The sequence below is a fragment of the Barbus barbus genome (genome assembly GCF_936440315.1).
Source record: "Barbus barbus genome assembly, chromosome: 36".
Lineage (NCBI taxonomy): Eukaryota > Metazoa > Chordata > Actinopteri > Cypriniformes > Cyprinidae > Barbus > Barbus barbus.
In genome coordinates this window covers 26,551,152-26,578,666 of record NC_136714.1, presented here as the reverse complement: position 1 = coordinate 26,578,666, position 27,515 = coordinate 26,551,152, and the positions used below count along the sequence as shown (strand labels likewise).

Below are 27,515 nucleotides of genomic sequence, written 5' to 3'. Positions count from 1 at the left end.
TTAATTTTAAGGTGAATTTTAGTAATGAGTTTAACTAGATACTAACATGCAGATTAGTCATTACTTTAGTCTGAAATGTCATGTTCATGTATTTGCGAACTGCTGTAGCAACTTTAGCTTCACATTCACCTCTATTTACCTACAGAAGGATACAAGAGAGAAAGATGATAAAAGGAGCTTTCAAAACAAAAGAAATTATGCTTTAGTGGCACTGTTGACCAGGGTTATGATGTTTGACTTAAAACAAAAACTTTTTTCAGCTAGTTGCCAAGGCAATATTTCTAATTTTCATTTAGTTACTAACTTGATTTACCAAAATAACTAAAATAAAATGGAAAGAAAATGAAAAACTTTATGGACATATATATATAAGGGGGAAACACATTAGCATAAGTGGCAAAAACAAACAACAAAATTACAAAACTTGAAATTAAGCTGAAAATAGAAAAGAAAAAAACTATTAATAAATAATGAAACAACTAAGCTGTATGTAGTATTTCAGTATGTACTTTCTCATCTCCTGCTTTTCAGTTACTGCAGTGGCGCTATCTAGTGGTTTCATAATGTCATCACCAATAAACTGTCTTGTAGCTTAGATATCTTTTTCTTTCTATCTTTATTTTCTTTCTGCTGCGTCTGGCCGCCGGTGAGTTTTTCGATCCACCCAGCAGGATGTTGTTATTGTGGCAGCGGCGGGTCAGAAGGTCATATTTTTTGCACATTCCTTCTTATATTATTAAGTCAACAACATACTGACCTGCACATTTATATTTATATATTTTATTCTTTTTATCTTTTTATTCTACTTTTTCTTAATATTTATGTGCATTCGGTGTTTTGTATTCTATATAATTGCACTGTCCTTGGAGCGGACCTGACTTGCATTTCACTGCTGGTTATACTCTGTATAATTGTGTACGTGACAAATAAAAATGTTGAATCCTGAATCTGCGGGCAGCGTCTGGACGTGGTGCTGGCAGACAGGGTGGAGCATGTGTGATGCCAGCCATTGTTCTTACTCTAGTGATCTGTTGTCTTTTCCCTTGTTCTCTCTGATTTAATGTGCGTCTATTTATTCAAACACATTAAAGGTGAACGTGCAGGTTGTTGGATGTTAAAATGAACACTTTTTCCAGTTTTTGGGTTCAGGACATGGAAGAAAATTATACTTGAGTAAACTTCTGTAGAGGTACATAGGAAACCTTTGAACATATTATTTTTGTGTTTCTGTTTTCTCCAAAAGCAAACAAAAATCCACAATGCAAAAAAAGAGGGATGTTAAAGTATAATGTTAGAAAACTCTCTTCTGCTCACCAAACAAATACAGTAAATAGTTTCTATTTCAATATATTTTGAAACATAATTTATTCTTTTGATCAAAGCTGTATTTTCAGCATCATTACTCCAGTCTTCAGTGTCACGTGATCCTTCAGAAATCATTCTAATATACTGATTTGCTGCTCAAGAAACATTTCTGATTATTATCAGAATCAGAAAGAGCTTTTATTGCCAAGCATGCTTGCACATACAGACAATAATCAATGTTGAAAACAGTTGTGCTGCCCAATATTTTGTGGAAACTGTGATACATTTAATTATTTAGGATTCCTTGATGAATCAAAAGTTTAAAAGAACAGTTTTCTTTCAAATATAATTATTTTGCAATAAGAAAAACATTCTTTAATGTCACTTTTGATCAATTTAATGCAATAAAATATATATATTTTTTAAAAATCTTTTAAAAACATTGCATGTTCATTACATATAAAATAGTAAAAAATAGATTTATGATTATATTTATTGTGGCGAATTATCCTCGAACTGGAAAGGGTCCAGACAACAGTGTGAGGTCAGCCAATCACAACGGAGCTCATTTGTATACTAGACTGACAGGTGTTTATGAGTTTGAGTTGAAGAATCTTCTCCTGTCAGAGTTGTGTGAAATAATTGTTGGCATGAATAATTGATTTTAGTTCCAAACAGACAGACACAAACACACACACACACATGTAGTCTACATCCTTAATCCAAGACCTCACTGACCTCTAAAGTGTGTGTGTGTGTGTGTGTGTGTGTCAGGTGAGTGATTTTTGTAGCTGTATTGTTTGTCACCTGATATCCTGCCAGTTTCACATGCCCTGTGGCACAGAGACACACACACACACACACACACAAGCTGAGTGTTTGGCTGGTGCGTTTATATTGTGTGCTGTTGTTCTGTTTGCTTGTTGTGGATGTGTGTGTGTGTGTGTGTGTGTGTGTCTCGGATGTTTCGGCGCACTGTAAACTCTTTTTGTCTTTAATACAGAGCAGAAGGAAGTGATACACCGTGTGTGTGTGTGTGTGTGTGTGTGTGTGTGTGTGTGTGTTTTATCACGTTCACTCTTCCATTATTCCCACAAAATAGGCTTCATTTCCAATAAGGTCAGAGTCAGTCTGTCTGTTTCCGTCTTGATGGAGGTGTGTGTGTGTGTGTGTGTTTTACTTAACTGTACTTTGACCCTGAAGTTAATTTGGTAACACTTTACAGTAAGATCTCCTTTGTTAGCGTTAGTTAATGCATTAGTTAACTATGAGCAATATATATTTGAACAGCACTTATTAGTTATCGTTACTATTATCTTTGTAATATTTGTCAACATTAACTTATGTTGATGCACCTTTTGATTTTAAAAAGTCATTAGCAAATGTTGAACTTAATAAGATTACAAAATCCTGTAGAAGTATAGTTCATTGCTGGTTCATGTTAGCTAATGTATGTAGCTAATGTTGACGAATGAGAATGATACTGGAAAATCTGACTAAAGCTTGCTTTTTAGGATAAGATTCACAAAGATTTGTAATTAAATATTTTTTTAGTATTTGCTATAGTCTATAGTCATTATAATTTATGTAAGCGGTGGAAATCAATAGCACAAACGAATTTAAATAGATTAAATGTGTGTCCGATATATAGTGTATATATAATGTCTGTGTATGTATGTGTATATATGTACGAAATGATTTTAAAAAGATTAACATTAAGATTAATAAATGCTGTAAAAGTATTGTTCATGTTTTTGTAGCCTGTTAACTAAACTAAACCTACTAAACTTTGTTTATGCTTTACTTAAACCTTTATGTTACGCATTATTAAAGTAGATTCAATGCATTAATTATGCCTTGTAATGCACATTTCAATGCATTGTATGATCTCATGAATAATTGTAACCACAGTTATAATACTTTATAATACTCCTCTATTCATTCTTACACCTTTAGAAAGTATAATGCAATAAAACACATGACAAACAAACCTTTATATGTAATGCATTTTAACTAACAATTATTTATGAAAAGACATCATACTTTACAACTTTCATTATGAATAACTTTATAATGCATTATACATTTAGGCTTTCCGTAAAGTGTTGCTTTGATAACTGACATTAAAATGATTAATAAAACAGTAAATATTATTCTCTTTTTGAATTTGTGTAATAGTCATTGTTATTTTTATATTATAAATCAATAGCATGACCTCATTTAAATCGATCAAAAGTGTGTATGTGTGTCTAGATTTTGGGTGAAAACATTGATTTCATGTTTTTTTTTGCGCGTCGTATGTTTTGACTCCATAAGCATCTCTATAGTGTGTGTGTGAGAGAGATCAGTGGTCCGTCTGTGACGGTTCAGATATTGTAGACGTGTCTAGTTCCTGCAGAACAAAAGGCCTCCAGTGGGCCAGACACTGAACGCTCGCTCCCCTGAGCTACGTGCGGCCCGACAGGAGCAGAGAGCGAGAGAGACCCCGGCAGATCTGACACAGAACAATGAGGAGGTCAGACACCCCTCCCTTTCCTGTGATTGTCTCACACACACAGCTCTTACCTGCTCGCTTGCTCGCTCGCTCTGTCATAACGCTGGAATGAGAAGGTCAGTGAGTGAATCTTGGATGCGGATTCATCTGTTGGGAGTTGAGGAATTTGTGGGTGGATGCTTGTTGGCCGATTCAAGCGACTGCATGACGTGTCGTGTTACAAAACCCACTGCTTTAGAGATAAAATACAACTATTTTAAAGTGCATGTGAGAGAGATATACAGTGTCTTATTAGTGGATCACTGGTACTGCTACTCATAGTGAGAGTTCAGAGTTTGTGCTTCAATCATGTGTCTTATTTATTTACTAAGCAATGCATAGCAACTCCCTGGTGACTAACTGGAACAGCCTAGCAACTGCATAGCAACCACCTGGTGACCTCATAGCAACTGCCTGGTTACAAACCATAACAGGATAGTAACCGCATAGCAACTCTTTGGTGACCAATCAGAACAGCCTCATAACCGCATAGCAACTCCCTGGTGACCAATAAAAACAGCCTAGTAACCGCATAGCAACTCCCTGGTGACTAACTAGAACAGCTTAATAACCGAATAGCAACTGCCTAGTTACCAATCAGAATAGCTTAGCAACTGCCTGGTGACAAACCATATCAGTGACCACATAGCAACTCCCTGGTGACCAACCAAAACAGTCTAGTAACCGCATAGCAACTCCCTGGTGACCAACCAAAACAGCCTAGTAACCGCGCAGCAATTGCCTGGTGACCAACCAGAACAGCCTAGGCTGTTGAGAACCAACACCCTTGGTTCTCAACCCGCGGCCTGTCAGGAATCCAAATGCGGCCCACCATGTTGAATTAGTTAGTTTATTTAACTAATAAATTAGATATTATTAAATAAATAAATAAATAACTAAATCGCTGAGAACACTGCATAGCCCATACACCAGGACAGTTGACTGCACACGGAAAATACATTAGCCCAAGCATTTAAACAAGTAAAAAATATAAGTTTTTTTTTTTTTCAGCAGCTTACATCCATGAGATTTCCATGTTCCACTTTTAAGACGTATCACTTAGCCACAACCTACAGATCACACAACACAAACATAACATTCACAAGCAAGCATAGGCAGTGCTGCGTGCATGATTTGGCATGGCAGAATGTGTGCAACACGCGCATCAAGTATGCATCAGTTTAATAAATTTAATTCTTACAAATGTTAAATTAACGGGCAAAGGGTAAATATTTCGAAGAGCAGATAGAAATAGATAGAAAAATAGCCAACGTAAACTAAGTATTATTAACATCGGAGCAACCTTAGAGATGTTTAAATGTATCTTTATTATAACAATTTTCTCTTAAGTTATACAATTATTCACACCTACCCTAACCCTACCCGATAGTTTATTTTCAACTTTTTGATTATTTCCTTCATTTTTCTTAAAAATAAAAAAATTTCTGATGTGATTTGAAATTTGAAAAAGGGAAAAAAAAGTTTGCCAGAAGGCAGATTCAAACCCGGGTTGATCACGTCAAAGGGAGTATGACACGTTTTACCATCTACGCCACTGAATCTGATGACTGGCGAGCGTCTTATGTGATGTTGACTAGCCTAATCACATGTTGGTGGATTGAGTTAGTGTAAATAGCCTCTTCCAACAAAGCAGGCTATTTACACTTAGTGTAAATAGTCAAAAAAAAATTTTTTATTATTATTATTTTTTATTCCTAACGGTTAGACAGTTGCCCACAGAAAAAACAGCACCCCCACTTCTCACGCCTATGTATTCACCTATCGAGAAGAAACAAAGCAACCTCGGCGTCCAATCGCAGGCCTTCCGCTCCTTGAGTTCTACACGGGTCCTACTTCTTGCCTTATCGTTCCGCAGACGTTTTCCTCTTTTGTTTTTTATCCACCATCTCGATCTTTCTGTCGCTCGGCTCGGCTGTTCACTGAACGCTCTCTCCTCCACATCACGAGTAGACACACCCCTTACTGCTGATTGGCTACAACTTTGTTTTGGGACTTGGCCCAGACTCAGTTTTCTAAAACGTTTTTGAAAAATTTCGTACCCTGCCTTTAATGAACAATGAACAATTTATGAACATGTTTTGACATGCTCTTTCAAATAAAAACGTTTAATTTATAAAAGAAACTTAGATTTTTGTGGAAAAGGTCGTTTTAGGCAGAAATGGCTGGTTAAGCTAAAATGGGCCACAATTTTCAGCTAAAATGGGCTGTATATATACACACACACTCACACACTTTTAGACCGATATTGAGGGTGAAAATAGGTTTATAGGCCTGGATATGTATCCATACAAGATCTTAAGTCTTTAAAAAAAACAAGCATGCACACAAAAGACACAGAAACACACATCTATACAACACGCTCAGTTCATTTTTAATTGCATTGATTCAACTTTCTATTTAATGAAATACATTCATGGTGTTGCTATGGCACACTAAAGACAATAGTGTCAATTTACTGTTAAAAATAAAATGATTTAAGCTGAAATGACCTGTGTTGTTCTCTCTTTATATTGGCCCATTTTGCCTGAATGTTGTGCCGTGGCTCAAGAAGGTATCTGCTGATACCTAACTCTCATAATTTTAAAACTTTTATACTTTTTCACATTTAAAAAAATATATATATATTTAAGAGACCCATGCTAATTTATAAGAATATCATTAGATCTCCTGCATAACTTATTTGATGGTATTATAAGTCATTTACCAAAACGTGGCCCATTTTAGCTGACTTCACCCTAGTTGTTGTTATTATTATTATTATTATTATTATTATTTATAGGCTAAATAAATGAGTACACTTAAGACAGTAAAATGTTTATCATAAAAAAATTAATGAATGCTTTCTTTTTAAATAATCTTTTACAGTTTTGGAAATGTGTTTGTGTACTATTCATTCTTAACATGAAGACTTATTTTGGTGATTTTCTTATGCTAAGCTTTTTACCCCATAGTTAGATGCATGTTTCACTGTTAATGTTATTATTAAATAGGGCTATTATAACATTGCATTCAGTTAGAATGCAAAGGAATGACAACATAACCGGTGCATTGTTTGTTTTGTATTGTTTTTTTACCTTCTCCTCTTGAAATCACCAGTGCTCCAGACATGCGTAATCTCTTCAGAACATTTAATTCTCTCCTCTGTCCCCCTCCTCCACCTCCCACCACGTTGATAACCGCTGATGACTTTGCCTCTTTTTTCACAGACAAAACTAGAACAATCAGCAACCAGTTCTCAACTCCGCAGGACCTCCGATCACCCACATCCACCGCTCTAGCTCCCATCTTCTCCTTCTGTCACCTCACCGAGACAGAAGTATCCAAACTTCTCCTCTCCAGCCATCCTACAACATGTCCTCTCGACCCGATCCCCTCACATCTTCTCCTAACAATCTCTCACACACTCTTACCGGCACTCACACACATTATCAACACATCTCTCCTCACAGGCGTCTTCCCCAAAGCATTCAAGCAGGCTCGGGTAACCCCACTGATCAAAAAACCTACATTAAATGCTTCTCTTTTGGATAACTACAGACCTGTCTCTCTCCTTCCATTCATAGGGAAAACACTCGAACGAGCTGTCTTCAACCAGCTCTCGCGGTTTCTTTCACAGTACAACAAGCTGGATGCTAAACAGTCAGGTTTCAGGAGTGGCCATTCAACAGAGACTGCGCTACTCTCAGTCACTGAAGCCCTGCGAACTGCAAAGGCTGATTCCAAATCGTCAGTCCTCATTCTGCTGGATCTCTCTGCTGCTTTTGACACTGTCAATCATCAGATTCTCCTGTCTACCCTCTCTTCACTGGGCATCACTGGAATTCCACTTCGCTGGTTTGAATCCTATCTCACCGGTAGATCCTTCAGGGTGACCTGGGGAGGGGAGGTATCCAAACCACATCAACTGATCACTGGAGTTCCTCAGGGATCGGTTCTTGGACCCCTCCTCTTCTCCACGTACACTACATCGCTGGGTCCCATCATACATGCACATGGCTTCTCCTATCACTGCTACGCCGATGACACGCAGCTCTATCTCTCTTTTCAACCAGATGACCCAACGGTAGCTGCACGGATCTCAGGCTGCCTGACGGACATCTCGGCGTGGATGAAAGAACATCACCTACAGCTCAACCTGGCAAAGACGGAACTTCTGGTCTTCCCTGCCACTCCGACTCTACGGCATGACTTCACGATTCAGTTCGGCTCATCAATGATTACCCCATCAACTTCGGTCAGAAATCTTGGTGTAATCTTTGATGACCAGCTGACCTTCAAAGAGCACATTGCAAAGACTGCTCGTTCCTGCAGGTTTGCACTACACAACATCAGAAAGATCAGGCCCTTTCTGACAGAGCATGCTGCGCAACTTCTTGTCCAGGCCCTGGTTGTTTCTAGACTGGACTACTGCAATGCTCTTCTGGCTGGTCTGCCATCAAACGCACTCAAACCTCTACAAATGATTCAGAATGCAGCGGCACGACTGATCTTCAACGAGCCCAAAAGAGCGCATGTTACACCTCTCTTCATCTCCTTGCACTGGCTACCAGTGGCAGCTCGCATCCAGTTCAAGTCACTGATGCTTGCGTACAGATCTACCACAGGCTCTGCACCCTCCTACTTCCACTCACTATTACGAACCTACATCCCCTCCAGAAGTTTGAGATCTGCTAGTGAGCGACGCCTTGTGGTACCATCACAGAGAGGCTCAAAATCACTCTCCAGAACATTCTCGTTCACCATTCCTGGCTGGTGGAATAATCTTCCCACCCCTATCCGGAACGCCGGATCTCTGGCAACCTTCAAGCAACAACTGAAAACTCATCTCTTTCGGCAGTACTTGACTTCATCCTAAACTCAAAAAAAAACAAAAAAAAAACTTTCCCTCTATCTTTCTCTCCACCTACTAGCTTGTACTTATTTGAACAATGACTGAGACTTGGTGTTACGAGCACTTCCTCTGTCTGACTGCCTCTTCAAGATGAATCGCTTTTTGTATTCCCCAATTGTAAGTCGCTTTGGATAAAAGCGTCTGCCAAATGACTAAATGTAAATGTGAAATGTTTTTTTTAGAAAATTCAGGAAATTCTCTATTCTTCTTTTTAGCGTTTATTTACCACAGGCGGCGGTGTTTTATCCTATTGGTGAGTAAAATAAACGCTAAAAGAAGGCTATTTTGTGAGTGCGGATCATAGTCTCATTAGGCAGCTAAACAGGTGGCCTGGCTGAATCTGGCGGTGGGGGCGGAGCCACAAATCCCTGAGTTTACAAACCCGCGGGAACGGATTGTGAAAGCGTGTACATGGATTATGAATTTGTGGGTACGGATTATTAATCTGTGGGCACGATTTGTTAAACCGAGGGAACAGTTTAAGAATTTGTGAGTACGTTTTATAAACTAAGGGGATGGATTGCAAAACCGTCGCCACGGATTGTTTTATTTTCTCCTACAGGTGACGTGCCGGGCTCTGTACAATTCTGATGAGTCGGAATCTGAAAAGGCAGTGATGTAGATTTGTTTGCTAGTTGAGGAGTGTGTTTGAGTGTGAGATCATGCGCCAGCTCTTTACCTAATTGGGCCTGAGAGAGCCATGATGTCCATCCCATCATAAACGCTCAGAGACTTGAACCCACGTCACCCGGCAACCAGACTAATACACTCGGCAGACGGGTCCAAAGGAACGTAAAGCTCTGGCTGCTGTAAACAACGCACGGGTCACTGCTAAACTCACTTCATACACACTCCGAGAGATTGTGTGCTACACTCTTCGTCTGGGAAGCTAAAGAATCCACACTGACATTAAACAAGAATTGACTTGGATTCTGCAGCAGCCAGAATGTGTTTTTTTAGCCTTTGTTTTAGTGATCAATAATTTTTTCTCCATGTGTCCAGAATCTGGAAATATCAGGGAATGTTGAAACTCTGATTCCCAGGCCTGTGAAAGTCATGGAAATTAAAGGGTCCATATGATGCGATTTCACGTTTTCCTCTGTCTTTGGAGTGTTACAAGCTGTTCGTGCATTCATAAGATCCGTAAAGTTGCAAACCCAAAGGGATATTCTTTATAAAACAAGTTAAGACTCATCCACGCCTTCCTAAAACGCCTCATTTAAACACGCTCCCAAATTATATCTTATAGTTTTAGTTAACCAGTGCTCATGAACGGCTGAAAAAAAGGAATTTATTGGTCTAAAGGTGTGGGAACCCTGATTCTCAGTCCCTTTCACTCTTTGGAAATCGTGTGTGTGTGTGTGTGTGTGTATGTACACAGTTGCTTCGATTGGAAGGCGTCCAGTTTCACGGTCGCATGCCAAGTGTTGGGCTCTTTGACTGATGCTTTATTGTCTTCCTCATTCCACCCGCTAGCTGCGCAGGAATTCCTGTGTCGCTTTCCCTCTTGGAATTCCGCCTCATCATCCCGAATGTCGTGACATAGACTCGTGAACAGGAAAAGGGTCACGTTAATACCAGAGGTGACTGCTTCAGTCATCCTGCAATAGTTAGGCTAACAAAGAGCTTTCTCTGTCCGGTGGACGCAAAGTTTAGAATCACAGATCTCACACGGGATGCTCTGGCTTTGTTCAAACAGCCTGCAAATATCAGATTTTTTTTTTTTTTGGTGTATCTGCATCTAATCCTTTGACATGTTTGTTGTCTGAACAGCAAAATAAAGCATGAAATTTGAAGTTTCTGTTTTACCAAATCAAAATTGTTGTACAGCATCTGTAAAGACTGGATCAAACAACCAGCGAATCACAGCACAAGAAATCATCTAGATACTTTAGCTAGATACAGAATTTATGGACTATATTAAATATGTAAGACACTTTTCAAGGAATTATTGGAAATCAGCCTTTTGAATTATTTACAGATGTTTCCAACTTATTTCCATAATAAATATATTTTATATATAAACACACACACACACACACAATTGTTAAAAAATATATTATGTATATATATATATATATATATCATTGCAATTGTTACATCATCATTACCTCACCCCTGTATCTCTGTGCAGACCAATCAGGTCCGAGTGGGAGGAGTCGTCATTCCCCACTCTGTGAACATGGATTCCATTGTGACCTTTGACCTCTGGAATGTGGCGGTATGCATAAGTTTCCTGCCGCGGGCGACTTCCCCGCCTTCTCACCCTCCACAGTCACGCATGCATCTGACCAACAATCCTACAGCCCGGGGTCAAAGGTCACGCTCAGCAGGGGCGAGCCGAGCGGTGTGTGTATCTGTGTCACCGGCTTTGATCCATCTGCCGTCGCTCACAGGACATACACACTCATTCGCATTGTTTCACATTTAATAAAAACAATCAGCCCTCATTTCAAATAAACCGAGGGTCTCCTCCCTGCAAATTATTCATCACATTCCTTGCATTTCCTTGTAATAGTTAACTTTTTTGCACAGGAATCATAATTGAGGACTTTAATCATGGCAAATGAAAACTCGTGCCTCGCTTTCCTTGGTTTCACGCTTGTGCAGATATTGACATATTTAGGCGCTTTGAAGTCTGAATGTGTTTGGTGTGGTTGAGATTATCATCTGGAGAACATTAGAGCCGAGACGTCCAACTTGTGACATCCTGCAGGACTGCAACAGTAGCACCGCACACACACACACACACACACACACACACACACACACACACACACACACTCACTCTGAAGATGAATGGATGCTTGAGGACCCGCCTCTCTCATAAGGAAGTTCCTCATGAAGTTTAGAAACTCGTAGACTTGATGGATTCTGATGGGACGAAACCCAAAATTACAGTTGTATCCTCACAAGTCTTTTTGTTGTCTTTATAGCTGCTTTCACACCATCAGATGGATGCGTTTTTGTTTTTCACAGACATCTGGCGCACATCAGATCCTTTCCATTTCATGTAAATGGCAAATTGCTTATAAGATGAGACTTTTTGGTATCTGATATGAGCCGCTTTTACATATGGACATCTGACCCGTATCTAAACACTCATCAGATCTAGCTCTCCTCTGAACGCAGGGTTGTTGGCATGAGAAACAATGGCGGGAATAATGTAAGGACTTGATTTGGTTTCGTTTTTCGAATGCATGGGAATTTAGAAATATCAAGTTGTCTTTTACAATATCCTTTCCTCATAACGATGTATTCTATGTAAAAGAGAGACCATAACATTCTTCAGACATTCACTGTTTGTGTTTCTCCAGAAGAAATACATTTTTACAGTTTTGTTACAACTCGAATGATGACAATTTTAATTTTTTCATTTCAATTTCTCACTTCAGTCTGAGCCAGTCAAGTGTGTGTATTCCTGCCAGATGTTTGACGTGGTGTTTTATCATCATAAATACATCCTGTGGTTGTGTTTTCTTAAGTTTCGGTTGTTTTTGTCATTTCTTGTAATAACTGTGATGGCTGGCGACTCTCTGTGTCCAGCTCTGGCAGGCTTTCTGCGTGGGGGCGGGGTTAAGTGTTAGAAGCCCTTATTACCGAGCCGATGAGGAAAAGCAGCCAATTACACTAATCTCCCACTACATCTGTGTCCAATCAGAGACAGCCAATCAGCATACAGTGGTTTTGGCTTCAAAGCCTCAGAAGGGTTCGAAAGCGAAACCCTGAGGAGCGTGTTGTGTGTGTGTGTGTGGATGCTGCCACCGCAGCTCAGTGCTCAAGAATGTTCCATTATGCTGTGAAATGGAAGGCTGTCAGAGTTTAGGGTTTTATTACCCATCATGCACCAGTACTTGTTTCCCAGATCCTGTCGATAAACCTTGGCGTTTTAACCTCATGTAGTATCCAAGAGAGACTGAAAAGCTTCATCTGTAGTTTGTGGTGTGTCTGTAAATGATGTTCATGCAGACTGAGCTCTGAATCACATGCACAAACATACACAGATCTGCATTCACATCTTCATGACGTTCTTTCATGTGAAACAATATTATGAATGATGAAGGGTGGGATTTGATTTTAGCCATCTGCATTTGAATTTGTAATCATTGCTAAACTGTTAAGTAATGGGTCATATATGACAATATTATCAAAAATGTAAAACTGATCAAATTATTCTAATGCAAAATAGTGATACAAAGCACAGTTATTTTTTACAAATACAACAAAAATGCATGTATAATTTATGAAAAATCATATCATACACACGTTAATGCATGTGTGTATACTGTATATTTTCAGAAAATATGTAAAAAATCTTATATCCCGGTTGTTGTGCAAAATGTCTAATTACATTATTTTTTATTTAATTATATAAAACATTTATGGAAATCACCATTGAAAATGAGAATGAAAAAACATTACAATAATGAGAGTTTGTGCATGTGCATAATTATCATGAAAATAAAATAATAAAAATCTTGAAATAATAAACTAACAAATGTTTTAAAATGGCATAATTTCTGCAAAATGTTTTTTTTTTTTTTTACTTTTATTTGTGAGGTTCACTCTTTTATACAAACTGTACGGACTTTTTGGTTTGGCATTTCTCATGTTATTTTCTCTTTCTTTCTGCAGGTTTTTCCTCCTCTGCCTAATGAAGCTGAGATCGCACACACAAAAAAACTGTTTCGTCGCCGCAGAAATGACCGCCGGTGAGTCACTCTGTCTCAGTGTTACTGTCGACTCTCTTTCAGTTGTTTAGTGCAAACGTTACGCACAGAGCGCTGAGGTTAGACTCGTAAAGCAGAGAAACAGCAGCTCACACTTTCCACACGAGTCAGACTGTTAATGCGGTGTGTAAAACGTAACACTCTGTATCTGCATGTTCTTCACTCAGAATCTTCTCTTTTAATCCATTAATTTTTTTCTTGCACGTTTTGACTTTGACCTCATCGGAAAAGTTCTCTGTTGTAATTTGCAGTTGCTAAGAAACGGCAAAAAAAGAAAATATTTTGGTCTAAACTTGTGCAAAAGTAAAGGAGGGAGAAAGAAAGCAACAGCTTTGTGCTATTCAGGGCTTTGTTGATGTGAAGAAAGGCTCTGATGTCCTTGTGAGAGAAAGCCAGTCTGACTGCATGTCTTCGCTGCACGCTTCTCATGTGTTGTGTGTTGCCGCTGGATTCGAGAACGTTTACGCTGAGGTTTTTGCTTTCTATGACAGGACGCGTGGAACAGAATAGATGGTTTATTTGTGAATAAAGGCTCTCAGATTCCCAAAATACACTCCTGGCTGTCCTTTAGTGGCCTTTACTAGTGCTTTTGATGCCTGCGAGTCAGGTTTTGAATGGTTAACTAAAACCATGAAAAGATTTTGATACTTTGAAAACTAAAGTAAAATATATAAAATGTATTTATTTTCAAAATGACTAAAACTGTAACGGAAATTCAAATAAATATAAAAAATAAAACGAATAAATATTAATATCTAAACAAACATATAAATATATAACCAAACATTTTTGTTTCTTGAAATAGAATAAACTAAAATGAAAGAAAATATAAAAAAACTTATATAAAAACCAATGCAACATTTCTCATTTTCATTTTTGTTGTTGTACTAAAATAACAAAGTAAAAAAATAAACTATATAGGCATATTTAAAAAGTAAGTAAATAAATAAATAAAAAATGACAAACAATAAAATTACTCAATCTTCATCTAAAAAACTAAATGATTAAATAATTACAAAAACAAAATTTTAATAAATATTAATATATAAACAAACATTATTGTTTCTTGAAAACATCTATAAATATTAAAATGAATACATATTAATAAACAAATATGACGAATATAATAAATATAATAGCATCTCAATAAAACAATTTTTTTTATTTTTGGTTTTTCAAAAAAAATCCAGTTATTTACTACAAGATTAAGTTAAAGAGTCAATTTCATGATAATTAGTGGTGTTATATTTGCGCATATGTGTTGTACCACAACGATAAGTAGCTTAGCAACAATTCCAAACACCCTAGCAACCTTATAGCAATGCAATAAAATCTCTTAGAATGCCTTAGCAGTTGCATAGCAACACCCTGGTAACCACCCACAGTATCCTAGCATTGTGTTTGCGAGCTTTGCACTTGCAAACAACACAAATAGTGTACAATGTCATTTTTGCATGTCTCACTTGGCGTTCAGACCACAGAATATGAGAACATGTCCGCTTTGACTACAAAAGTTAGATGTAAGAGAAAAAACGATCTAGGGAATCTATTCCTCTCTCTCTCTGTGTGTGCGTGTGTGTACATCACTACACGAGATGATTCTCTTCCCACATCTCTCTCTCTCTCTCCCACTCCTCGAACAGAAGGCTTTTCAGCCTGTTATTGCTGCTGTTGGCCACCCACAATGCTTTGCTCCTGCCAGAGAGGACTCTGCGGTCGTGTTGTTTGTTGGCATCGCTTCTTGTCTTTTCTTTCTCACTCTCTCTCTCTCTCTTTAGATTAGTTTGCTGAATCGAAACATCTTCGGAGTTGCACTTATGAACTACAGCATTTCACTGACAGGAAAGCAGCAGCAGTTTGATTTCATTAAGAGCCAACGACTTGAGAGGTTACTGATCAGATGAACATCAGAATGATTTCTGAAGGATCATGTGACACTGAAGACTGGAGTAATGATGCTGAAAATTCAGCTTTGATCACAGGAGTAAATTACATTTTAAAATATATTTACATCGGGAAACAGTTATTTTATATTGTTTCACATTTTTACCATTTTCACTGTAATTTTGATTAAATAAATGCAGCCTTTGTGAGCAGTATACACTTATTTCAAAAACGTTATCTTATAAATCACACCAACCCCAAACTTTTGAATCGTGCTTTTATTTTATAACACAGACCTGTTTTCATTTATATTGTTTGAGGCAGAGGATTATGCTTCTCAGGTCTGTGTAGGCTTTTTTGGCATGCTTTTGCAGTTCAGAGCCTTTAAAGAAGCTCAATATCAGGTGAATTTGCAGCTGATGAACTCAAATCTACATTCTGATGGACTGAAATAAACCCATACCATGTTCATGCGCTGGATGCGGAGTGATGAGGACCTTCACAGTTGAAGAGAGAGGGATGATATGGACACCAAAAGTTATATTTTGCAGCATTTCTTTTGTTCTCGTAGCATTATGTAGATACCCTTAACTCTGTAGCTACTGTAACATTTAATCTCTTTTTATTTTATTTTTTAGCTCCAATAGATTTCAGTTGACCTTTTAATAGATTAGCTCTCAGTAGATTTTTGCAATTGTCCCAATCATTTACTCCTGTGTTTTTGTGTTAGTTGTTACTGTTCCATCTCCTCTTTTCCTTTTGTTCTTCTTGCTTTATTTAGTTCTCTCGTATCTTCTTGTTTTCCATCCCTGCTTGTTTGCACCCTCCCATCCACATTGTTCACACGTCGTCTCCCTGTGGTACTCATAGCCGAACCGATCCGCCCCAGGACCAGCTGACGGTGCTGCTGGCAGCCGATGGGAAGCGGCAAGTGTCCAGGTCAGTCTCTCAAAACGGGTCCAGCTCCTGAATCCTGTCCGCTTACTCTTGTTCTTCCACTTACAAGCTTGGCTCACGAAAACCGGACTCCTGAACTGCTTATGGGATCCAACCCGCTCTTGGGATTCAAACTAACCATCTTCTGACTGGATCTGTGACCCTGAGGTCCTGTTTGCTTTATTCTGCTTGCACAACATAAATCCTCTGTACAGTATGTTCTCATCCTCTTCTGCCTCTCTTCAGTTGAGTCATCATTAATCTGCAAACTATCTCCGTACAGTAAGTCCAGTACGGAACGGAAATCTAAATCCACAGGCATTAAGGTGGCGGGTATGAGGGATATTAATGAAGGTCATAAACGGTGTTCAGCTGCAATGGTTGGAGAAGATCTGGTGGAGTGAAAGGTGTGCTAAACTTTTGGTGTCAAACAATTATGGATTTTTTGATGGCCAAGCTGATATGAACTTATCGTCCAATACTGACTATTAAAAAGGCCAAATATCATCCAATTTATCGGTCTTGGCCATATATGAGTTGACCACTACTAGACATGTATGTAAAATCTCACACTTTATTTTAAAGAAAAATGTATCGTCCATTGCTGATTATTAAAAATGACAAATATCGGCCGATTTATAAGGTCTTGGTGATTATATCGGTTGACCACTACTAGATATTACCTGAAAATACAGAAATGGAGGTTGATGATTCTAGGATCTTGAAAGTTAGTCATTTATTGGGAAATAAATTATTGGGAACATATCATTCAATGCCGATATTTTAAAAATGCCAAATATCGGTCTTGATGATATATGTCGACCACTACTTGACATTACCAATAGAGGTTGATGCTTCTAGAATATTCTATAGATGATCTGTTTTACATGCTGGAGAACTAGTGTGTTGTGTGATGGAGAATTTGAGGTACTATGGAATTTAATCAGAGTGAATGCCTTATTTAATTTGACAAAACTCATAAATACAGTCTGTTTAGTATGTAATCATTTTCATGGACCAAGTTATTTGTCCTCTTGAGCATTTTAGAAGGATATTTTCAATTTTTGAGCAGCAATATGTGGAATCGAATGCATTGTGCTTGTTTCTCAATCTTTTTTTTGTTTGTGCCTATTTAAATATAGACCACTGTCTTCTGTAAATGAAATCTTTTAGCTTGAATGAGCGATGTATAACTTTATTTTGAGAATTTGTAGCTGTGTCAAAATAAATTAGTCCCACTTCTGACAAAATAAAGGTTTGACACTTAAAGGTCAAACAGAAAAATGTATCGTTCAGTGCCGATAATTAAAAATGGCTTATATTGGGGAAGTCATGGCCTAATGGTTAGAGAGTCGGACTCGTTTTCCAAAGGTTGCAAGTTCGAGTCTCATGTCTATCAGGGATTGTAGGTGGGGGGAGTGAATGTCCAGCGCTCTCTCCAGACTCAATACCACGACTGAGGTGCCCTTGAGCAAGGCACCGAACCCCCAACTGCTCCCCGGGCGCCGCAGCATAAATGGCTGCCCACTGCTCCGGGTGTGTGTTCACGGTGTGTGTGTGTTCACTGCTGTGTGTGTGCACTTTAGATGGTTTAAATGCAGAGCACAAATTCCGAGTATGGGTTACCATACTTGGCCGTATGTCACGTCACTTTCACTTTATATTTTGAGACTTTGATGTCAAAATAAAGGTTTGACACGTAACGGTTCAATGCCGAAGTTTAAAAAATGCCAAAGATCGGCTCATATATCGGTCTTAGCAATGTATTGGTCAACAACTTCTAGACATTACTTAAAAACACAGAAATGGGGGTCATTGCTTCTAGAATATTCTATAGATGATCTGTTTTCACATGGTGAAGAACTAATGTTCTGTGATGGAGAAAATGAGCTTTATTCTATTCATTATGTCGTAATTTTCACACGAGTTTCACGTGTATTATGTGTCCCCTTTGAACTTTTTAGAAGGATGTATTTAGAATTTTTGATCAACAAAATGAGATATTGAATGCATTGTACTTCTTTTCCTCTATCTTATTTTTATTTGAGTTAATTCAAATATGATGTGTTGTGAGCGAGATCTGTAAGTTGACCACGATGCAGGCATGAAGTGTGAAGATTCCCGTCAATGACAGACCTGTCAGTCAGGGTTTATCTTGTGTAAAGCAAACACTTGATGTTAATGTTATGTAAGAGCTTTTCTCAGAGCTTTTTGTTGTATTGTGGTGTGTGTGAATGAGGGAAGGGAAGGGTTGGGTGTGGACGACATTCAATCTGGCTCTTGAGCTGCTTAGAAATGTATGTCGGTGAGAGGCGCACACACACACACACACACACACAATGTACAACATACATTTAAATTATTGAATGAGAATCAGCACTAAGATAAGTACAAATTTGAAACATCATGCATTCTGATGTTAGAAGTATTAGGTTAACATCTAACATTATTTGTTAATTTTCCAACTTTTGTTTCATCAAGGTTAATTTCTACATCTAATTGAGATATTGATGAACTCTATATACCTGAAGTCTCTCGCATATGATTCTATTGAGCAGATAAATGAAATTAATTTTAAATGAATAAAAGTGCTTTGATTTTTCTCAAAAACACGTTCCAGGACATCATCATAATCTGCTCCAAACTGAACTCTTCCTCAAAGATTCTTTTCATCTCAACACTTATTTGTGTTCTGTTGAGATCTGCATTTGTGCAAGGTTGAGATTTACTTTCGCAAGGTTTTCACAGAAACTAAAGCACAGTTTGCACTTGATGAAATGAGTTCAAATGCTAAAACTGCATGTTTATATAACACACACACACAGAGATATTAATAATATATAATATGTGATATATATATTCATGTTATAACAGTATTTATAATATAAATAATGTTATTTTTTGTAGATGCAGATTATTTTTTAAAGAGCGGGCTTGCTTTTATTTAGCAAGGACGCATTAAATTGATGAAAAGTAACATTTACAATTTATGTTACAAAATATTTCTATCTGAAATAAATGCTGTTCTTTTGAACTTTCTATTCATCTAATAATCCTGAAAAATCAAATGTATCACGGTTTCCACAAAAATATAAAGCAGATTAACTGTTTTCAACATTAATAATAATCAGAAATGTTCCTTGAGCAGCAAATCAGACACTGAAGACTGGAGTAATGATGCTGAAAATTCAGCTCTGATCACAGGAATAATTTTCAATTGTAATAATATTTCACAATTTTTACAGTATCTTTTGTCAAATAAATGCAGCTTTGGTTAGAAGACAAGACTTTTCCAAAAGCATTTAAAACTTTTCAGTGATGGTCTATATGTGTCATTTTCGTATTTCCCCCAATGCTGGAATAGATACGTGAAGCATCTGTGTGAAACATGTTCCCGTGGACAGGCATCAAGGGTTAACCTGCGTAAAGCCTGAAGAATGCGACGGTCAGCACCTCGACGTCTTATTTTCGATCTGTCATTCAGCACACTCAGTGTGTCTCCCCTAACCCCTAGTAAAACCTGAACACCACAGTCAAACATGACCTTAACCTGGACGCCTCGCTCTAAAGCTGTCAGTCAAACGTGAAGCCCGTCCTCTGAGCGAGGAGATTCCCGTGTGTGTGAGGGTTTAAAAGAGCACAGAATACCACAGAGGTTACGTTTGTTCATGCTCAGTAGTGAAGACGTTAGTCTTTGAAGTATCCGCTGAAGTTGTAGATTATGTTCACTACAGGACTCTCCATGCTTGTTTATTCTTCGTAGAAGCAGTAAAATATGACCTTGTTCCTCTTCCTATAACAGTGTTATTTTAGTGTCATTGATATACTATATTATAGTTTTTGTTAACATTTTGAATTAAACTTTATTTTTAGTTAAAGTTTTAGTAATTTTTTTTTATTAGTTTGTTAATATGTTTATATAGTTTTATTAATTTATATGTATTTTTAGTTTTTTTGTAGTTTTATTTCTGTGTATATATATATATATATATATATATATATATATATATATATATATATATATATATATATATATATATATATATATTATTTATTTATTTTTTTGCTGCTTTTATTTATTTATTTATTTATAGTTTTAGTCATTTTAGTACTTGGACAATTAGTTCAATTAAATTAAATTTAGATATGTCGCCTTGGCAACTAGCTGAAATAATTTGTTTTTATATTAAATATTTAATTTAATAAAATATTAAATATTATATTAAAGTTTTTATGTATATTTTTATATTATTTGATTTGACTTAATGTTTATTTATTATTATTATTAGCTATTATTTATTAAGTATTTATTATTAGCTTAGTTTTAGTCATTTTAGTTACTTCAGTTTAAACTAAACGAAAATTAGAAATGTTGCCTCAGCAACCAGCTGAAATAAAATGTTAAATTTTGTAAAAGAAATTGCCACTTAGTTTTTATTTCAAATAACATTTTGTATGGTATTAGTTAACTATAAATACTCGGTAATGCTGACACTGGAAGATGCTGCATAACATGCAAAAGTTTCATAATGTTCATATTGTTTCATATTGACACATCATGTTGGTTTCTGTTTAGTCATAGTGAAATCTCATTGGCCCAAAATCCTGTATATTAAACATCACATATTTTGATTGGTTGGGATTTCGCTTTCAGTGATGCCAGAAAAATGCCTTTGAAACTCAGTTTGCACCTAATTTAGATGAAGTGCTTTACAATTCGTTTGTGAAATGTTTAACTCTTGAATCCAAATATGATCTTTTCTTGAAGAGTAGTCAGACTTGCAGTCAGTGGTGCACAGCATTTGTTCGCATAATGTGCTCAAACACACTCACACGTGACGCGGCGCGCTCTGAATGCACACGTCAGTATGCATACACGTGTAATGTACACACAGTAAAGCCCATAATCCAGTGTCAGTCTTTAGGATGACTGGAATCTGCTCGTGAAGATGTATCGTCCCATCAGCCTGCTGCAAACATGGAGATCTGGGTGTTTACATATTGACTCACATCTGCTGTAAATCATTACACACACATTAACACACTGTGTGGGACTGCGGTTATTGTTAGTGGTGTCTAAGTCAATCCTCACTATTACTGTTGCTCATATTCAGGGCTAAGGCCCATTCACACCAAAAATTACAGCTATGAAGATAACTAGATATTAATGTCCACACCAGCACACAGACGTCGTTTATTATAAGCGTGTGTTGTCGTCTTCCACTTTAAATGTTCAAGCTCTTTAAAGCCTGATGGATTCTGATCATGTCGATCATCAGTAAAAATCATTTGTAAATTGATTCCTGTGTTATCATTCCTCTTTGTTGTTATCATTATAGTTGTGGTGTGGACGTCTACATTCGGAAAAATTAAAATTATTTTATTAACTTTTTTATTATTATTGTTTTTACAATTAATTAATAAAATTTTATTTATTTATTTATTTTGTGTATTTATATCTATGCTTTATTTTATTTATTTTGACTGGGTTGTCCTGCAGCGTCTATCAGAATTTATTTATTTGTTGTTTGTATTTATTTATTCATTTATTTGTTTATTTATTTATTTGCTTCATTTATTTAAACCACCGAGCAGGACATTCTTAAAATTCAGTCGGTGTAATTTGCGCTGTAGTGTTGACCAGAATTATTGTTAATTATTTGATTAATAATTGTTATATTAATACTTATTATTACTATTAATTTCTTTATTAATAAATTATTATAGAATATATAATGTAATATTAATAATATATACAAATATATTTATATATTTGTGTTTATTTTCATATATTTATTTTTGTGTATTTATTTGTTTGTTTGTTTGTTGACAGCAACATCCACCAGGATTTATTTATTTATTTATTTTGTGTATTTGTTTGCTTGTCTTGTGCATTAAATTATTTTTGTGTATTTATTTATCCACCCAGAACATCCTCTCTACCGCTTAGCAACCTCCTATCAACTACTCAGAATACCTTAGCCACCGCATAAAAATGCATTGACTACTAATTTCAACACGTTATCCTCAAAATACTGGCAACCACCTAACAATTCCCTAGCAATTACTCAAAACACTCGCAACCACATAACAACGTGCAAAACAAAATCCTTGGGAATGCAATAGCAGCTGTCTAGCAACACCCTGGAAACCCCCACACAACAAGCTCATTGACATAAAGATATCTGGCTCTTTTTGATGTTGTTCTAGGAGACAGCAGCGCCTGCCTGGAGTAGGAGGAGGAGGGGCTGCTGGGAAATCCCAGAATCCTCAGCAGCAGCAGCTGCAGGGATTACTGCTGCAGCAACAGCAGCCCAATCAGATGCAGCAGCCCAACACAGACCACCAATCAGGTGCCGGCACTAAGCATGGGGGGTGGGGTTACCAGGGCCAGCAGAACCAGGGCGGGCGGCAGGGCGGCCCGCATCACGGCTACAGCCAGAACCGCCGCTGGCATCAGCATCCCAAGCACCAGACAAACAGTTTTAATCAGGGCCCCTCGGGGGCCGACAGGGGCTTCACACGCAATACCAAAGAGACAGAGAATGTAAAACATGAGGAGCCGGAGCCCCACATGGAGAAGGGAGTGAAGGATGAGCCTGCGAAAGAGGAGAGAAAGAAAGGAGAAAAGGAGGAGAAGACGGAGAGCGGGAAGATCTGCTTACTGCAGTCATCTAAAGAGAGACTGAGGAGGAGATTAAAAGAGAAGGTGATTGCTTCTAAATACATTAGCAACATACTATCAGTGTGGTAAAACATGCTAAAACAAGCCAGAAATGTGCTAAAATGCTAGTAACGCACTATCAGTGTGGTAAAACATGCTAAAACAAGCCAGAAATGTGCTAAAATTCTAGTAACGCACTATCAGTGTGGTAAAACATGCTAAAACAATCCAGAAATGTGCTAAAAATTCTAGTAACGCACTATCAGTGTGGTAAAACATGCTAAAACAAGCCAGAAATGTGCTAAAAATTCTAGTAACGCACTATCAGTGTGGTAAAACATGCTAAAACAAGCCAGAAATGTGCTAAAAATTCTAGTAACGCACTATCAGTGTGGTAAAACGTTAGCAACATGCTAAACAAGCTAGAAACGTTAAATATACTCGCAACATACTAACAATGTCGTAAAATATGCTTACAATATGTTAAAGCATAAAGAAGCTAGAAGTATGTTGGCAACACTCTGTCACTGTGGTAAAACACGCAAATAATATGCAAAAACGATTTGAAACGATTTCATATGATTTGAAATAGAAATCTTTTTATTATAACTGTCTTTGTCACTTGTAAACAATTTGATCGCATCCTTGCTGAATAAAAATTTTAATTTCTTTCAAAAATCGGACTGATCCCAAACTTTTAAACGTAGTATATGCTCTTCCTCTGTGTTCTAAGGCTGTCATGTGACTGCTCTCGCTGTTCTCTGATTGGCAGGAGGAAGTTCCCGTGGCGACGGCCGGACCTCAGCAGAACCGAATGGACAGATTGTTAGAGATTCTGAACAGCATGAGGAACAACAGCAGCGGCGTGGAGAATCAGCTCACCACGTTCATGGAGGAGGCGCAGAACTCGGCCGATTCGGAGGAGACGCTGAACCAGATCGTCCACACGATTTACCGCAAGGCGGTCAGCGACCGAAGTTTTGCAGCCACAGCAGCCAAACTCTGTGACAAGATGGCTCTGTTCATGGTGGAAGGAACCAAATTCCGCTCTCTATTACTCAACATGTTACAGGTAAGAACTGAATGTTCCTAACTTACTTGATCACGTTCTGCAGGTTGTCTCCTATTGGTCAGTGATGTGTCTCTGAGGACCAATCGGATTGCATGATTCACAAACGTTGTCCCACCTGTTGCCCAGCCACATCCATCTCAGTTCTTTCGTTCCTCTTTTGCGTCTGCAATTTCTCTTCTTCCTCTTTTTCTGAAGGGCTTGAAGAAGCCGAAGTATCAGGATGTGACTCACGCCTGCAATCCAGCTGAGTGACCCTGTACAATTTCCTCATTGGACAAAAGGGACTTTTTAGGCCCCGAACGCTTTCACCTCATTTTGAAATGAAGAGTTTCTGAAAGCAAATGAATAGATTTTGAAGAAATAGTTCAAAATTAATATGTACTCTACATATTAATTCATATTATTATTTTGTGTATATACCATTCAAAAGGTAGGGGTTGGTAAGATTTGTTTTTGAAAGAAGCCTCTTCTGCTCACCAAGGCTGCATTTATTTGATCAAACATACTGTAAAAACTGCAGAAATTGTGAAATATTATTACAATTCAAAAGAGCTGTTTTCTATGTGAATGTATTGTAAAATATAATTTATTTCTGTGATGCGCAGCTGAATTTTCAGCATCATTACTCAGTGTCACATGATCCTTCAGAAATCATAATAATATACTGATCTACTGCTCAAGAAACATTTCTGATTATTATCAGTGTTGAAAACAGTTGTGCTGCACAATATTTGTGTGGAAACTAGGGTACATAATTTTTTTCAGGATTGTTTGATGAATTAGAAGCTCAAAAGAACAGCATTTATATGAAATAGAAATCTTTTGCTATATTGCAAATATCTTTACTGTCACTTTTGATCAATTTAATGCATCCTTCCAGAATAAAAGTATGAATTTCAAAAAAAAAAAAAAAAAAAAACTTTTTAATGATAGTGTAATAGCTTTAACGGATAAAGTAAAAAGTACAAAAAATGTTGTTATTTATATATCAATATGATTATAAAATAATAATAATAATTACAATGATTTGTCATAATAATAATAATATTCTAATATAATTATTGTTATTATTGATTTATTTATTTTTGTATGTGTAGTACCCCGTTAACCCCATGTGGGGCATCAGTCTGGAGTTTTGCGTGTGTTGAGGAGGATGAATCATACGGTTTGTCCTCACATAAACCGGTGCTCTTCACCCGTCTGACACTGGAGCAGACGCTTTCGTTCTGACGGAGTTATGTAACGCAGATACGCAGATGCGGGCGTCTCTGACCCCACTGAAAGGATACGTCTGCTGCGCCACATTTAGCAATCTGCTTCAGAGAACAGAGACGAGCTGCCTGTGTGTGTGTGTGTGTGTGTGTGAAAGTCCATTCATAGTCAATGTTTTTGTTTTATACCTAACACCGCTTTTTAAATGCCTGGTTGCCATGGATACACTCATATGAGATGCTATTTGAAGTAAAAACAAAATCTTCCGGAAATGCCTCCAAAGTCATCTTTTGTTTTGTTGCAGAAGCTTATTAATCATATCGCATCATATCTGCTGAATGAGACCCAATATGTGTTCCTTAATAATTTCAAGCTGCTGATTCCAAAAATGCCAAAAATAGTGGCTGTTTTGCTCTAGTGCGTCACACTTTCTTACAAAAATATGGTGCAATTCATAGCATTTTTGCTTTCGATGACATTTGTCTTGTATTGTCCCTTAATCAGCAGAAAAACTGCCACAAAATTGAGTCCCGTCAGTTTCACATGCATGACATTCTGCTGAATCCTGATTCCACATTTTCAACTTGTCTGAAGACTGCTTTTGTTATTTTGATAAGTGGATTAAAGCTAATGTTATATATATATATATATATATATGTTTAATTATTTTTTTGCAAATCAGTTGAATTTTTAAAAAATGTGTCATAATCTAACATTATGTATGAACCAATGTTTTTATTATTATTATTTATATGCAATTATAGATTTATTATGTATTCCTATTTGGCTATATGTGATGTAAAGTTTTCTTTTATATATATTTTTGAACTCCAGTTCATCAAGGTATTATTGGGCCTTTTCTATTCTATTTTGAATTAATTTAGTTGATTCTAAATTTGCCAATTTGTGATTTTTGGTATGCATTTTTATAGTTTGTGATGTTTCTGCATGTTAGAAATTTTTTGGATTTGTTTTTTGTATGTATTTATTTTTATTAACATTTTAACCATTTACAACACAAACAAAGCCCAGTACTTACAAAAATAGAAAAGATATAGATAGATAAATACATGCATACATAAGTACAAACCATATATATAAGACAGGAGCATTAAGATATGCAAATAAATAAATAAGTAAAAATACAGATACAGTTGCATTATGATATACCATATTTCAATATATATATATCAATATAATAAAGGAATAATTTCTCTAATGATGTTATGCCTCCCTTTCACTGATCCAGGTTAACAATCTATTTTTCCAAATATTTAGGTATCAAATAAATGTCCAACAGATTTGATCAGCAGTTGCCTGACTGGGAGACCTAGAATAAAAAACAAGGAATCCAAGTGTAGATGCTGGGAAATTGAATGTTAAACATCTGTATCTCTCTTTGTGTTTGTTGATGTGTGTATCTCTCTCTGTGCGTGTCTGCAGAGGGACTTCACGCGGCGTGAGGAGCTGCAGCAGACGGATGTGGAGTGCTGGCTGGGCTTCATCACGTTTCTATGTGAAGTGTTCGGCACCATGAGGAGCAGCGCTGGAGAGCCGTTCAGAGTGCTGGTCTGCCCCATATACTCCTGCCTGAGAGAGGTACACAAACTACACAACACATCAGCTACACACTGCACACCCGTTTCACTCTCGCTCTGATAGATGGGAAATAGAAACGACATGTTAACTCGGAGAGAAAGAGGAATGAACAACAGCCAGACAGAGATGGAAATCAAGACAAACTTCCTACACATTTAGTTCTTCTGTTGTTTTGAAATAGTATATATTTCCTGTATATCAGCTCACCATAGACGCCCGAGCTGAACACTAGATAGGCGTTGGTTTTGTGTAAAGGGGAATGGTTTTATATTTAAATTAGTGCTGTCTATCGATTTAAAAAAAACGCACATTTCTTTCTGAAATTAATAACGATTAATCCCACATAGCATTAAAGTTTTTAAATATATTTTATATTGTAACAATTTTGCATTCAATCTTCAAATTAATGTAGAAACAATATAAAGACAGTATATTTTTAATAATTGTTTAATGGCATTACTATTATTATTAAAATATCATTGTTATATTTATTAAAAATAAATATTTTATTTTTAAAATAAAACATTTTAGGATATACGTATAAGGATTATTTGAAAAAAAATTATAATATTATTATCATTAGTTATTTGTTCAAGAATTAAATGTATAGATTGAGATGACTATAAGATAATAATAATAATTCTTGAATATTTTTACAAAAATTACAA

General features: G+C 36.9%; 1 protein-coding gene across 3 annotated transcripts in view; it reads left to right on the top strand.

Moving 5' to 3' along the window:
* Nucleotides 1–27,515, top strand: part of LOC306856343 (CBP80/20-dependent translation initiation factor-like) — a 73,890-nt gene that overhangs the window by 29,037 nt on the left and 17,338 nt on the right. For 2 of the 3 annotated variants that reach the window (XM_079395576.1, XM_079395575.1), the window contains 4 exons: nt 13,386–13,462; nt 22,511–23,009; nt 23,737–24,036; nt 26,692–26,847. In XM_079395576.1, the coding sequence (XP_079251702.1) occupies nt 13,386–13,462; nt 22,511–23,009; nt 23,737–24,036; nt 26,692–26,847 (1,032 nt within the window). Of the gene's footprint in view, nt 1–13,385; nt 13,463–16,234; nt 16,304–22,510; nt 23,010–23,736; nt 24,037–26,691; nt 26,848–27,515 lie in introns of all 3 variants that reach the window. The other variant, XM_079395574.1, reaches the window with a different exon arrangement.